Genomic DNA, 14123 nt, shown 5'->3' on the forward strand with positions numbered 1-14123 from the left:
GTTCACTGGGCCTCGACCAACGTCGACTCACCCGGTGGGCTGGTACCGCGCCGAGGGCGGGACAGCGGTGCCAGGTAGAAGCCCAGGCAGTCCGTCGCCAAAGCGACGTCAAAACCACCGATTGGCAGTAGCCAGTCGAGATGCAGCACGGGCCATGAGCACAAGCTCGACGCCCGAACCGGCCAAGAAGGTCGAAGACCTGTGATCGATCGCCGGTAAGTGACGTTTCAGGGGCTAGGTAAAGTCTGGTCCGTGAGCACGTAGAATTTTGTCCAATGACCCCAAGCTACCCATCCTTATCGCTCGCGTATAATGAGGGCTATCATTTTTATACTCAACAGTTGGCACCCCTGGCGATTGACTTACTTACTCTACAGTGGCGCCATCTTGATGAGTGCAAATGCGATAGTCCTCCTACCACTTTCGCGCTCACCAGTTGGCGCCACTGTCTTCGCTACTAGCAAGTGACAGGACCTTACTCTACAGTGGCGCCAACTGGTGAGCGCTAAAACGATAGCCCTCATTATGTTGCTGTCGCGCTCGCACACTCACTGCGGGCGCCCATCGCACAGTCGCGACAGCAATATAATTACGCGCGAGCGATAAGGATGGGTAGCTTGGGGTCATTGGACAAAATTCTACGTGCTCACGGACCAGGCTTTAGCGTTTGTGTTTCTCATCCCTGCGTGACTACTTTTTCTTCTCTGCTCAAAACTGCCATGCCTGAGATCAGAAGCAAGTTCTGCTCTGCCCTGCTGCTTTACTCTGCCATGCCTGCCTGTGGGCAGAAGTCTTCGTTAACTCTGGTAAGTTTCATCATCATCATCATCTTGGCCAGAGGACGTACAGTGCTGAACATAGGCTTCCCCCAACTGGGACGACCCGCCGCCGCCCGGCTGCGACGACATCGCGCCGCCGCTGCCGCCGGTAAGTGACATTTCAGCGGATAGGTAGCGTTTGTTTCTCATCCCTGCGTGACTACTTTTTCTTCTCCACTGCTCAAAACTACCCAGGCATGGTACACCCTGCTGCCTTACTCTGCAATGCAGGGTAGGCAGGCAGAAGTCTTCGTGAACTCTGGTAAGTTTCATCATTATCATCATCATCTCAGCCAGAAGACGTCTACTGTTGAATATAAGCTTTTCCAAACTGGGACGACCTGCCGCCGCTGCCGCCGGTAAGTGACGTTTCAGGGGATAGGTAGCTTTGTGTACGTCATCGCTGCAACAGTATCTCTACTGGTCCTGTGGTCCTGTCTCTGCTGCAGTGCTTGGGAGGACACGCCTTCGTTAACTCTAGTAAGTTACATCATCATCATCTTGGCCAGAGGACGTACAGTGCTGAACATAGGCTTCCCCCAACTGGGACGACCCGCAGCCGCTCGGCTGCGACGACATCGCGCCGCCGCTGCCGCCGGTAAGTGCCGTTTCAGGGGGTAGGTAAAGCCTGGTCCGTGAGCACGTAGAATTTTGTCCAATGACCCCAAGCTACCCATCCTTATCGCTCGCGCGTAATTATGTTGCTGTCGCGCTCGCTCACTCACTGCGGGCGCGCGTCGCACAGTCGCGACAGCAATATAATTACGCGCGAGCGATAAGGATGGGTAGCTTGGGGTCATTGGACAAAATTCTACGTGCTCACGGACCGGGCTTTAGCGTTTGTGTTTTTCATCCCTGCGTGACTACTTTTTCTTCTCTGCTCAAAACTGCCATGCCTGAGAGCAGAAGCAAGGCCCTGCTGCTTTACTCTGCCATGCCTGCCTGTGGGCAGAAGTCTTCGTTAACTCTGGTAAGTTTCATCATCATCATCTTGGCCATAGGACTTTCACTGCTGAACATAAGCTTCCCCCAACTGGGACGACCCGCCGCCGCCCGGCTGTGACGACATCGCGCCGCCGCTGCCGCCGGTAAGTGACGTTTCAGGGGATAGGTAGCGTTTGTTAGGTCACCAAGGTTATCTCGCACCAGCTGCAGATCTTCGTCAACCTCTGCCTTCGCCGAATTCTCGGCATATACTGGCCCGAGAAAATCTCCAACTGCGAGCTATTGGAACGCTGCCACAAAATTCCGATCGACCAGCAGACATAGGACCTTTGTCAAGTAAGTCAGTAGCTTTGTGTATGTCATCCCTGCGTGACTACTACTTCTTCTCTAATGCCCAAAACCCCGCTGCCATGCCTGAGAGCAAAAACAAGGACCTGCTGCCTTACTCTGCCATGCCTGTGTGCATAAATCTTCGTTAACCCTAGTAAGTTTCATCATCATCATCATCTCAGCCAGAGGGCGTCCACTGCTGAACATAGGCTTCCCCCAACTGGGACGACCCGCCGCCGCCCGGCTGTGACATCAGGCCGCTGGTAAATGACATTTCGCCGCGGCGTAGCGTTCGTGTACGTCATCCTTGCATGATTCTATTGCTCAAGCTGTCGCTGCTGCCATTCAGAGAGCACTGGCCTTCGTCAACTCTGATAAGTTTCATGATCATCAATCATCTCGGTCAGAGGACATCTACTGCTGAACATAGGTCCTGCATCTAGCGCCTTCCTGCAACCGTTATGAGGTCATCTGGTAAGTTGATTTCACAAGAATCTGCTGAATTCAAGAAAGCTGATCCCCTCATCACTGCGTTGAAAGCTCGTCATCTACTCGCCACGCTCCAAGGTATCTACTAAACTGGATGACGTCAATGTATCATGCATTTTCATGTGCTGAATTTAACATTTGCGTGTTGAGGCAATTAACGAATGTTGAATTGTCTAGCTGCCCTGACGCCGGCCGCCGCCGCCGGTGTGGCTGGACCTGACGACGCCGGACTACGACCAGGTTTTGCCGCCACTGCCGCCAGTAAGTTGTCTTCTGCACTGAGTTCTGATAAATATGTGACAGCACCTACCTCGTAGAGACAGAATGACGCCTCCCAGAAAATTATCGTCCAGCAGAAAGTGGGCGGAACTGAAGATTCTTGAACGTCCCCGTTGCGGACTGGTTCAATGGTCTTTACAAAAAGTTAATCTCTAGTTACTCTAGTTTAAATTGACAGTATACAAATGTCATTTAAACAGTGTTCATTCTGTGCTTAACTTTTTGTAGTAAGGACTTTGGTGTTGTGGAAAACATTCCTGTCGTAAATGTATAAAGCTAATAGCATTTTGTGTCTTAGGAACCACCGAAGCAAGAAATTGGCGACGAGCTTCAATCCTTCTACAAGGATATCGCCGAGCTGGAGAAAAGCGTCACGCCAAAATCTTCGCCGCCCGCTTCCCCTCCGCCGCCGCCCAAAGAACATAAGGAGAAAGAGAGGGATAGGGAAAAAGGCAAGGAGAGAAAGAGAGAAATGGAAAAGCCGAAGGAGAAGGACAAAGAAAAGGAAGTTAAGACGAAGAAAAAGTCGAAGGTATGTCGTTTATATTTTTAAATCATTCCGAGTTGTGGCTGTAGTCCTCACCGATTGAGAAGTAGGAAAATAATGTTGAAAATAGTTCTAATACTAATACTTTTGGACAATCTCACACAGCGCCATCTAGCCCCAAAGTAAGCAATTAATATGCTTGTGTTATGGGTGCTAGCTTAACGGATATACTACTTATATACTTTTTTTTTAAATACATACATATTATACATAGTAACACCCAGACCCGTCACAGAAATTAAAATTCATCATTTCAATTTCTGCCCGGCCGGGAATCGAACCCGGGACCTCTCGGCATAGTAGTCCGTTCTGAACCACTACACCAAACGGCCGACGAATACTAACTTGACAAAGTTATTTTGCTGCTCTGAGTTGAGCTATGAGTATTGATTTTTAAATTAGCCTGACAAACTATTTGCGAAAATCTTAATACACAGTATTCTGTACAGTACAGCATAAATGTCATGATGGGAAGTGAAGAGATGGGAAGAATAAATTGGTCACAGAAGTAATAAGTAAAATGACATGCACTGTTTAAGTTCATTTAATAACAAATGTTTTCCTTTATTGCAGGTGAAGATATCGTCATCCATTGGCATGAAGCACAAATCGGTCTCAAGCCTAGTAGCCAAGTGGCAGCAGGTGGCCGAAGAAATCAACTCAGACTAAGAACTTATAATCCATATAATATTTATCACTATAACTTAGCATAGGACTCGCTAGAAATCTGTTGAAATGTAAATACAGAAACGAAGTTGCATGCTACTTTGGAATGTAAAGCTTATGCTATGTAGCAGACGACTCATATTCGCCCATACCGAACTAGGGCCTTGGAATGCATCATGCTTTTGTAACAGTGGCTGGTCTAACCACTTTAACTGTTTGTATCGTGGTGTGTCTTGATGTGACTGAAGTGAATTTTTATTAAAGAAAACTTAATTTTGGCTGTAGGTCACGCGCTAAAATGTAGATGGCGTTGCTATAGTATTTCAAGAAAATTAGTATATTTGACTTAGTACTAGATGGCGCGTGACAAATGTTTCTCATTGTATCTCCGATGTATGGTTTATCACAATATAATGTGATGTCATATTAATCATAATATATATTAAAATTTACGCTGTTTGTGACCTTAAGGTCTATTAATTTAAAAATAACATCCATATATTTTGTAATAGCTAAAAGGCATTTAAACATGTTAATATTTTAAGCAAATTGTTAAACTGAAAATTTAAGGAATTGAGTGCAACGACATGCAATACAAATTTCCATTTACCTAACAATAAAATCTGATTATAACTAGTTATACATAAGTGTTGTTTGAAAAACAGTTTTATAATCACAAGTAAAGTTTAAAACGTCAATAATTACTATATTTACGGACAATTAATTGTAAATATACATTTATAATTAGAATACAAAATACATTTGTAAATATTTTTTGTATAATAAAACGTATAAAAATAAAAGTGTCTTTTTATATCACCTTTTAGACTAAATTTAGTCTAAGTTTAGCTTCTGTTTTGTGTTATGAAAAAGTTTATCTATACTATTTATAAATGCGAAAGTAACGGTCTGTCTGTCTTGCTTTCACGCCTAAACTACAACCGATTTTGATGACATAGAGATAGTTTGAGTCCCAGGAAAGGACATAGGATAGTTTTTATCCTGGTTTTTGAAACGGACGTGCGCGATAAAGATTTTCTGTGACAGACAAAATTCCATGCGGGCGGAAAGCTAGTTATAAATAAGTACCATAGTGTCACTAAAAACGTAAAAACCTCTCGCAAAGTTGATGCAGAAGAATAAAAAAGTATCATTTATCGGAGGTGCAAATCTGTGCAAACGTATAAAACATTGAGTAAATCCTTGGCGGATAGCATGCCGTCTGAACCTTGGTTAAATCTGACGAGGGTCAGCCCTTGACAGTATACGATTTGAATAGCTATCATTCTGAATGATTCATTCAAAATTGAACCTTAAAACCTTAACAAAAGAAACACATTGTGTAACTTAATATTGAGTAATGTGTAAAAAAGATTTTATATGCATGGTGTAAAGGTAAATAGGTACCTCCGGTAAGGTAGAATATAATAAGGTATTTAGGTATTCATGAGTTTGGAATTCGATACCCATTATATTTTTATTTAGCACACCAGCGCCGCCAAGACAGCTAGGAGTCTGAGTGGTTGCCATGGCCGAAATCGGTCGGATGGATCATCATCATTATACAGTGTGAGTCACGTTAAAGTGTACATATGAAAATAGATGAAACTAGACCTGTTTTTATCGACAGAAAAGAGGTCAAAAAAATTTTAAGATTTTTTTTTATTTTTTATAGAATTTTTTTTCTTCCAATTACTTATTGTAAAGATAACGTAATAACTTTTAAACTAAGCGGTATATCCTGATAAAATAAAAACAGTAATAATGCTAAATAACAGGCAATACTAAAAAAATACATAAAACACACAAAAAAGGCCAACAAATAATAAAAAAATATACTTTTTGAAAAAAATCTCCTAAAAAATTCGTGTTTTTTTGGTTATTTGATAAATTTCTCCGAAAAATGCCCCTATAACCGGTGGTTTTTATTACTTTGTATTGTTCTCTATCGTTTTATCTTTGTAAAACGAAAAATCGCATGTCTCTATCCCTATCACAACATTTGCTATGATCGTTTGAATAAAGGCCTGCCACAACATTATTCTCCGCTACAGGTAGAGACAATTTTAATTTTAACTAAAATGCATATTTTACTTCGAAATCTTTTGTTTTTATTTGAAATCTAACTTATCTTTATCAAAATTACAAATCTAGAGCCATTTTCAGTTTTGTTGTTAACGAAGCGTTGAATGGCGCGCCCGGAGAGGCTTAGTTCAAATGATCATTGCAAACGTTGTGATAGGGATAGAGACATGCGATTTTTGGTTTTACGAAAAACCACCAGTTATGGGGGCATTTTTTGGAGAAATTTATCAAATAACCAAAAAAACACGAATTTTTAAGCAGATTTTTTTCAAAAAGTATCGTTTTTTATTATTTGTTGGCCTTATTTGTGTATTTTATGTATTTTTTTAGTATTTCCTGTTATTTAGCATTATTACTGTTTTTATTTTATCGGGATATACCGCTTAGTTTAAAAGTTAGGACGTTTTCTTTACAATAAGTAATTGGAAGAAAAAAAATTCTATAAAAAATTAAAAAAAAATCTCAAAAATTTTTTGACCTCTTTTTTGTCGATAAAAACAGGTCTAGTTTCATCTATTTTCATATGTACACTTTAACGTGACTCACACTGTATTTTTATTTTATTTTAACATTTTTCTGTCAGTAGCATACTAGGCTGCATGGCTTATGATCTTTGCTTGCCAGTCAAAAGCGACATCTGGTGAGCTAAATTGTTTTAAAACTTGCGTTCCAAAATAATTGAATGTTCAAAGCCGGGAAAAACAAAAAAAAAAACAATAGGATTTGTTGGCGCCTCTTTGCGCGGTGGGAATAATATTTTTTATTTACCGTCTTTTCTTTTGTTTATTTTACAAACATGTGAGATGTTAATTTTTAACATTATATTATTTTTTTTAAATCTTTTTCACAACGGTGATTGAAACAGTGCTAAGCGGTGATCATGGAGGTATTAGCCCATGGCGGTGATCGATAAATGGACGTCCATTTTCCAGGTACGTTATTTTACACGTCCTGCCTTTTCTTGTTTTTACTAAACATCAACAAATAACAACGTTCCCGGATATTTGCATGAATGATTACTTAAAACCTCCGTAATATTACTATCACTACATATTTAGTATAAACAAAGTCACATGTCGCTGTCTATCCCTATTATGCTTAGATTTTTAAAACTACGCAACGGATTTTGATGCGGTTTAAAAAGTGATTCAAGAGGAAGGTTTATTATGCATACTTACTTAGCACCCGTGCAAAGCCGGGACAGGTCGCTAGTTGGTTATAAATAGCATTTCATAGATCCAATTTGTCATGGTGGTCCCCACGGGTTGACTAAAATGAAGTAATCCAATTGTCTTCAGGACTAATCATACGCCCGTGGGCCTGCAGCCACGGGTATACTTGCCAACTTGCTGTAATTCGGTTTCTGGAGCGGACTCTACATGGGGCGATCGCAGCACAGGTAAGTTCTAGTTATTATTAGCTATAACATTGTGTATGTGTTTGCTATCTTTAATACAAAAGCAACTGCACTCAGGAGGATTTGATGAGTGCTACTGACAACGCCACTCTTGTGGCGGAGTTTTGGGCTGACACTGTGTAGGTTTGTTGTCGACACGAAAATAAGAAGAATACAAAAGTGGTGCAAGGCAAGTACCTCAATGGTTTTCTCACGTTTATTATCAAAACAGATACCTATTAATGCCCAATATTGGCCGGCGATTGAACGGCTTCTAATAAGAAGCTGGTACTAAGCTCCTACTAAGTACCTACTTAATACCTACTTTACGACGTTGAATAATTATTTACCCCCTTACTAATAAAAAGTTACCTACACAGTTGTTGAACAGTTTTAAAATGACATCCTTACTAAACGTCACTATAAAACACTGATCAACGAGCGTGTAAGTTTTATTAGTAAGGGGGTTAGTGTTTAGTAAGTAGTTGAAAGATTTTTGCTGCAGTTGATTTTAGTTTATTACAAAAATAGAATTTTACCACCAACACATTTTAATGTTATTTGAAGATATAGGATGTACGTACATATGGGTTTACAAACAGTACCTACCTACCTAGGTACTCGTATCTAGGTACCTGTACGTACCTTGTAAATGCCGCCTTACAGGCAACTTGCAATTCCCTCTCGAATTAACGAGGCCTAAGTCTTGTTCTAACTTCAACATTGCGAAGACTTCGTAATCTTATCAATAATCATCCCAATTAGGGACGAAGTACCCCCCTCAACCCTGAAACTTTAAACGTCTACTTACCCACTTACAACAAAGTAAACGTAAATTTTCACCTTACGTCTTCAAACTTAAAGATCGAACTGTGAGGTGAAAATTACTCTGAAACCGACTGTACTCCAAATGCGACATTTTGTACCCACTTGTGAAAACGTGAGACGGAACACGTCCTAATTTGAATACATTATGCTAAAATACTACTCACATACTTTACGTAGGTACATTTCTTTTTACCCGACTGCGCCAGAAGAAGGGTTATGTTTTTGATGTCCATATCTAATTATTTTAAGTTCCTTCAATAAATGAATTTTGCGAGCTGTATTCATACTAGGCCTAATAATACACATCTCACCGATATTGAAAACCTGAATACATTATTAGAAACTTCAAAAACAATTGCAGTAATAACGCAGATAGAGCAAAAGCAAACAAATAGAATAAATCATAAGTTTAGTAGAAGCAGTAAACCTGCCAGACCCATCCTAAACACGTTGGCTGCTTTATTCTAACACAATCATACTTGTAGGCGTGATGTGGGTTTACCTCGATTTATTCAATTTCGCCACGTTTTCAAAAGCTTTTCGATGCGAAATTTGATTTTAGTTTGATGTTAATTCAAAATGATTTTGTACTTACCGTCAGTAGATTTTAATCTGTCCAAATTATAGTTTGATGTGTAAAAGCAATTGAACCGTGTTATTAACATGTAGGTATTTAGCACACATGCAGCTACTTAGCTATCATGTTGTAAAGTTGGATATACATACGCGTTACGTTGATTCGTAACGCGTACCCATTCACTGACCCTGGCCAATTGTATTATAAATTCATCATCATCATCATCATTTTCAGCCATAGGACGTCCACAGCTGAACATAGGTCTCCCCCAATGATTTCCACAATGGCCGATTGATGGCCTGCATCCAGCGTCTTCCCGCTACCTTTATGAGGTCGTCGGACCACCTTGTGGGTGAACGTCCTACGCTGCGTTTTCCGGTACGAGGCCTCCACTTCAGAACCTCGCTGCCCCATCGGCCCATTATTACAAATTGCTTTAAGTAAATCCTAATGCAAAAAGGAGGCCTAATGCAATGTATTCTCTATCGAGGAAAGCGTTGCGAATAGTAAGCGTAGTAATTTGATATTTCTGTGAATATAAACTGGAACAATATTTCGAAATCCTCCATTACACAAATAGAGGTGGGTATTTCTTTAAGGACAAAGGTCGTAGTGGACTCAGGAAATAAGCAAGAAAGTTTTCTAAGCATTTTTTCCGGCTTCCCTCGTGACAGGGCTGAATTTGTATGAGCCACAGTTCAGGTAGAGCAGCCAGTCTATTCCACTCAAATGTTGGTGATATTTCATGCAGATATACTTGAAGTTCAACTTTAGGAAACCCTTTAAACCAATCGTTATTAATGGTCATTTATGACGCTACATGCGCACTGAAAACTATTTTTTTCTCGAATTATAGAACTACTCGGTTTGTNGGTTTAGTCCTGCTTATTTTTAAAATCTTCGGTAGAAAGTAATGTTACTTTTTACTTCACGCCTTTTGTGATGATGTGTCCGATCATGTCTGTTTGTGCCCAACTTGGCAACTAGTTTAAAAGCAAAAAGAATCAAAGGCCGCGGGCCGGCGAAACAATACAAGCGAAGTTTCTTTATTCACTTGAAAGTTCTGCCCGAATTCATTGAGTCCTTTCCGCAGAATTTCTTTAGCCGTAGGTAAGTAGGTACCTACAGCACAACAGAATACATACGTTTTCGTTGTAAAAGCGCACATTTACAACTAACTTATGATTCCACTGTATTTAGCTTGATCCATGTACTTATAGCACAGTGTGGCACCTACCTGCAGCTAAACCTTGCATAGTTTCCTGACTGTGTATTTTTTATGGACCATTAAATACCTACTGTTCTATTCCATGAGACAATCCAATAAGCCTATTCAACATTGGAATTTATTGGTAAGAAACAGTTCATTACTATTTTTGGCGTATTGTATCAATTGTTTTTGTTGTATTTATGTACCTATTAACGACTAAATTATCATCTTTGTGACGTACCTAACTACCAACAGTAGAGTATGACCCAGTATGACTTTGTGATGTAAAGACATTCAAATTAAATCAGCCTTATTTTTTCATAAAACCGATAATTCTATGAGTTAAAGACGAGATATTTTTTCGTATAATGTAATAATGTTGAGAAAGCCTTACAAAAATGTTACAAAAACAATAAAATAAATATATTAAGTACTAAATCTTTTAATAAGTTACGAAAATATATGGTTTTCAGTCACGGATCCAATTAAGAATGAGTTACAATAAACGGATTCGTGCAAAGTCAAGGTTACCGAAAAGTTCAATGTAACCAGGGGAATGAATTTATCATTCCCTTAACCTTTCCATTAGACTTAATTGATAAATTTAGCTATACCTACGCGAACTTATTCTGTTTTCAATATTTTATGCCAATTAAATCCAGTAATTAATGATTCTGTCCAGCTAACGATTTCACTATACGAAATGTATTTAGACTGTGGTTTCCATATGAGTTTAGTGTACTCAATTCTCTAAACAAAAACGTAGTCAAGAATAGTTTTATTTTCATGTAGGTATAAGTTACGTAGACTCAATTAAGTCATTAAATTAAAGCGCAAGCGTATTTCAGCGTAAAGGCTACTAAACATTTTAATGAACATTTGATGTTGACCGTACTATGGTTACAGCCCACTCGTAAAGTAAATAAAACGAGGCTGGAGTTGATTTTTAATTTGAATTGGCCGTCAACATTTAATTTGACCAATCACAGCAGATGGTAATTGCTACCCTATTTCTCTGAAACTGGGGAAACATGAAGTTGCTTTATACATATTTCACTCAACTAGGTACCATCCTAAGTAATTTATTTAGGAACTTTACTTAGGAAGACCCTTAATATTACTTATGACACAATAAACGATGGTGATTTCCGAAATTCGTAACAATTTTCGGATTTCAGAATAATATTAACTTCTTTAAACGAGTTTTGAAAAGTAATTTGGTTTGCTTAAATGAATATATTATTAAGTAACGTCAGTGAAGTCTAAATCCTTATATCTCGGTTAGATCTCTAGTTAATGTTTGCGCAAATATTATCCTCTTCTTAACCCCTTCTAAGAAACACTTAGATCGATTTTCGTTGTCATTCCGTATAATCTGAGTTATAATAGTCTTTTCGTGAACGAAAGAACGATTTTTTGTGATAAAATAAAAATCGTGCGTATTAAAGGCCTGATTTATTGATAAAGCCTTTGAGCAAGCAACGAGCAAATTGAATATTATGTAATATGAAAAAAGAGTTCAGTGTGAAAAGAGATAATCTTTTGCTATTTTGGTTTATTTATTTGTATCTGCTTATTTCCTTATTTCGCTTTGTTAAAGGAACTCAATCCCAGATTTTTGAAATATGTAGAGTTCTGTATAAAATATGCGTACGGATTTCTACCCTGTTGCGTTTGTCAGTTCGAGTCCCGTCGGGGGCAAGTGCTAGTGTAATTAGTAGGAATGAGCATTTACATATAATTATGTAGTTCTAAAATAATGTGCTTCTACCCTAAGCTCTGTATATTTTAAGGCTAAGTTACTGATAAATGGTTATGAAGGCGTGATCGATCAGTTCCCATTTCAATTCATTCTCATAATTATACGTCAAAAAGGAGCCGAGTAAACAACTTTCGGTCGCTTCATTTCCTACGGAAGCCCGTATCCAAAATGTATTTTGCAGAAATAAAATAAAAATGCGTCCGCGTGGAAACTCGGGGCGTATGTGTCTGCATATTTCACGAGCCGAGGTGCCGGTATCTTCCTTTATTAAGTTTCATGCTTTACTTAGTCTTAAGTCGTGGAGATAAAATATTTCTCCTTAATTCACGCCAGTGTTACGTTGCGTTTATTTTGGATTTGTATAAGTTTTGACACTTGTGATAGGAACAGAAGTTTATATTTGGCATGGCAGCCCTGCCACATTATAACAATTTTGGATTTGGATACCTACTTTAGTGTACTTAAGTTTGGTTAGAATATTTTCAGGATAAGCCTGTAGGGGCCATTTCAGCCTTATAAAGGCTGATAGCAGAGTTGAGAACGTTTTGATAATGGTTGTTATCTATATACAGGGTGTCCCGTAATGTAACGTCAAGCCGGAACTGGGTGTTGAGGCAAGTTGTGCTGGTTATCAGAAAAATATAAAAAAAATCTATGTGGCATATTTTAAAAANCGGTTTGTTCCTGCTTATTTTTAAAATCTTCGGTAGAAAGTAATGTTACTTTCTTCTTCACGCCTTTTATGATGATGTGTCTGATCATGTTTGCTTGTGGCCAACTTGGCAACTAGTTTAAAAGCAAAAAGAATCAAAGGCCGCGGGCCGGCGAAACAATACAAGCGAAGTTTCTTTATTCACTTGAAAGATCTGCCCGAATTCATTGAGTCCTTTCCGCAGAATTTCTTTAGCCGTAGGTAAGAAGGTACCTACAGCACAACAGAATACATACGTATTCGTTGCAAAAGCGCTTATTTACAACTAGCCTATGATTCCACTGTATTTAGCTTATGTCTGAACTTACAGCACAGTGATGTGGCACCTACCTTTCACTAAACCTTGCATAGTTTTCCGACTGTGTGTTTTTTATGTATCATTAAATACTGTTCTATTCCATCAGACAATCCAATAAGCCTATTCAGCATTGGAATTTATTGGTAAGAAACAGTTCATTAGTGAAATGAAACACTCTTGTAGGTTGTCCTAACTTGTATTTCAGCACCACTGATTTACACAATTCCGACATTATGACGTCATCTTAATAGTACCTCTTGCTTTGAACGCTCAAATCGAACTGACTGTCNCGTAATTATATTGCTGTCGCGACTGTGCGACGGGCGCCCGCAGTGAGTGTGCTTTAGCGTTTGTTTCTCATCCCTGCGTGACTACTTTTTCTTCTCTGCTCAAAACTGCCATGCCTGAGAGCAGAAGCAAGGCCCTGCTTTAATCCGCCATACCTGTGGGCAGAAGTCTTCGTTAACTCTGGTAAGTTTCATCATCATCATCTNTTCTAAAATACAATACAAATACTAAAATTGTTGCAATAACTATTTAAAAGTAACCAATAATCGTATAAAATACAATATAAATTCTAAAATCATTACATTAGTATTTATGGCGTATTGTATCAATTGTTTTTGTTGTATTTACGTAAGTGAAAAGTGATTATATCATTTTAGGATAGGAACGACTAAATTATAATCTTTGTGACGTACCTAAACTACCAACAGTAGAGTATGACCAAGTATGACTTTGTGATGTAAAGACATTCAAATTAAATCAGCCTTATTTTTTCATAAAACCGATAATTCTATTTGAAGTTAAATTGATAAAGTAACTTAGTTTTATACATTAGCTAGAAGAAGTACAATAGTTAAGACGAAATATTTTTTCGTAAAATGTAATAAGGTTGAGAGAGCCTTACAAAAAGGTTATAAAAACAGTAAAATAAATATATTAAGTACTAAATCTTTTAGTTAGTTACGAAAATATATGGTTTTCAGTCACGGATCCAATTAAGAATGAGTTACAATCAACGGATTCGTGCAAAGTCAAGGTTGCCGAAAAGTTCAATGTAACCAGGGGAATGAATTTATCATTCCCTTAACCTTTCCATTAGACTTAATTGATAAATTTAGCTATACCTACGCGAACTTATTCTGTTTTAAATATTTTATGCCAATTAAATCCAATAA

At 38.7% G+C, this 14123-nt stretch overlaps 1 protein-coding gene across 1 annotated transcript in view; it reads left to right on the top strand.

Moving 5' to 3' along the window:
• The window catches only part of LOC114358329 (uncharacterized), a 31986-nt gene extending 27197 nt beyond the window's left edge, over positions 1–4789 (top strand). Inside the window, 2 exon segments of the mRNA XM_028312261.1 lie at positions 3160–3393; positions 3982–4789. Coding sequence (XP_028168062.1) covers positions 3160–3393; positions 3982–4077 — 330 coding nt within the window. The 3' untranslated portion in view covers positions 4078–4789.
• The last annotated feature ends 9334 nt before the right edge of the window (positions 4790–14123 follow it).

Source organism: Ostrinia furnacalis, unplaced genomic scaffold, assembly GCF_004193835.3.
Source record: "Ostrinia furnacalis isolate ACB-3 unplaced genomic scaffold, ASM419383v2 OfSCF3854, whole genome shotgun sequence".
Lineage (NCBI taxonomy): Eukaryota > Metazoa > Arthropoda > Insecta > Lepidoptera > Crambidae > Ostrinia > Ostrinia furnacalis.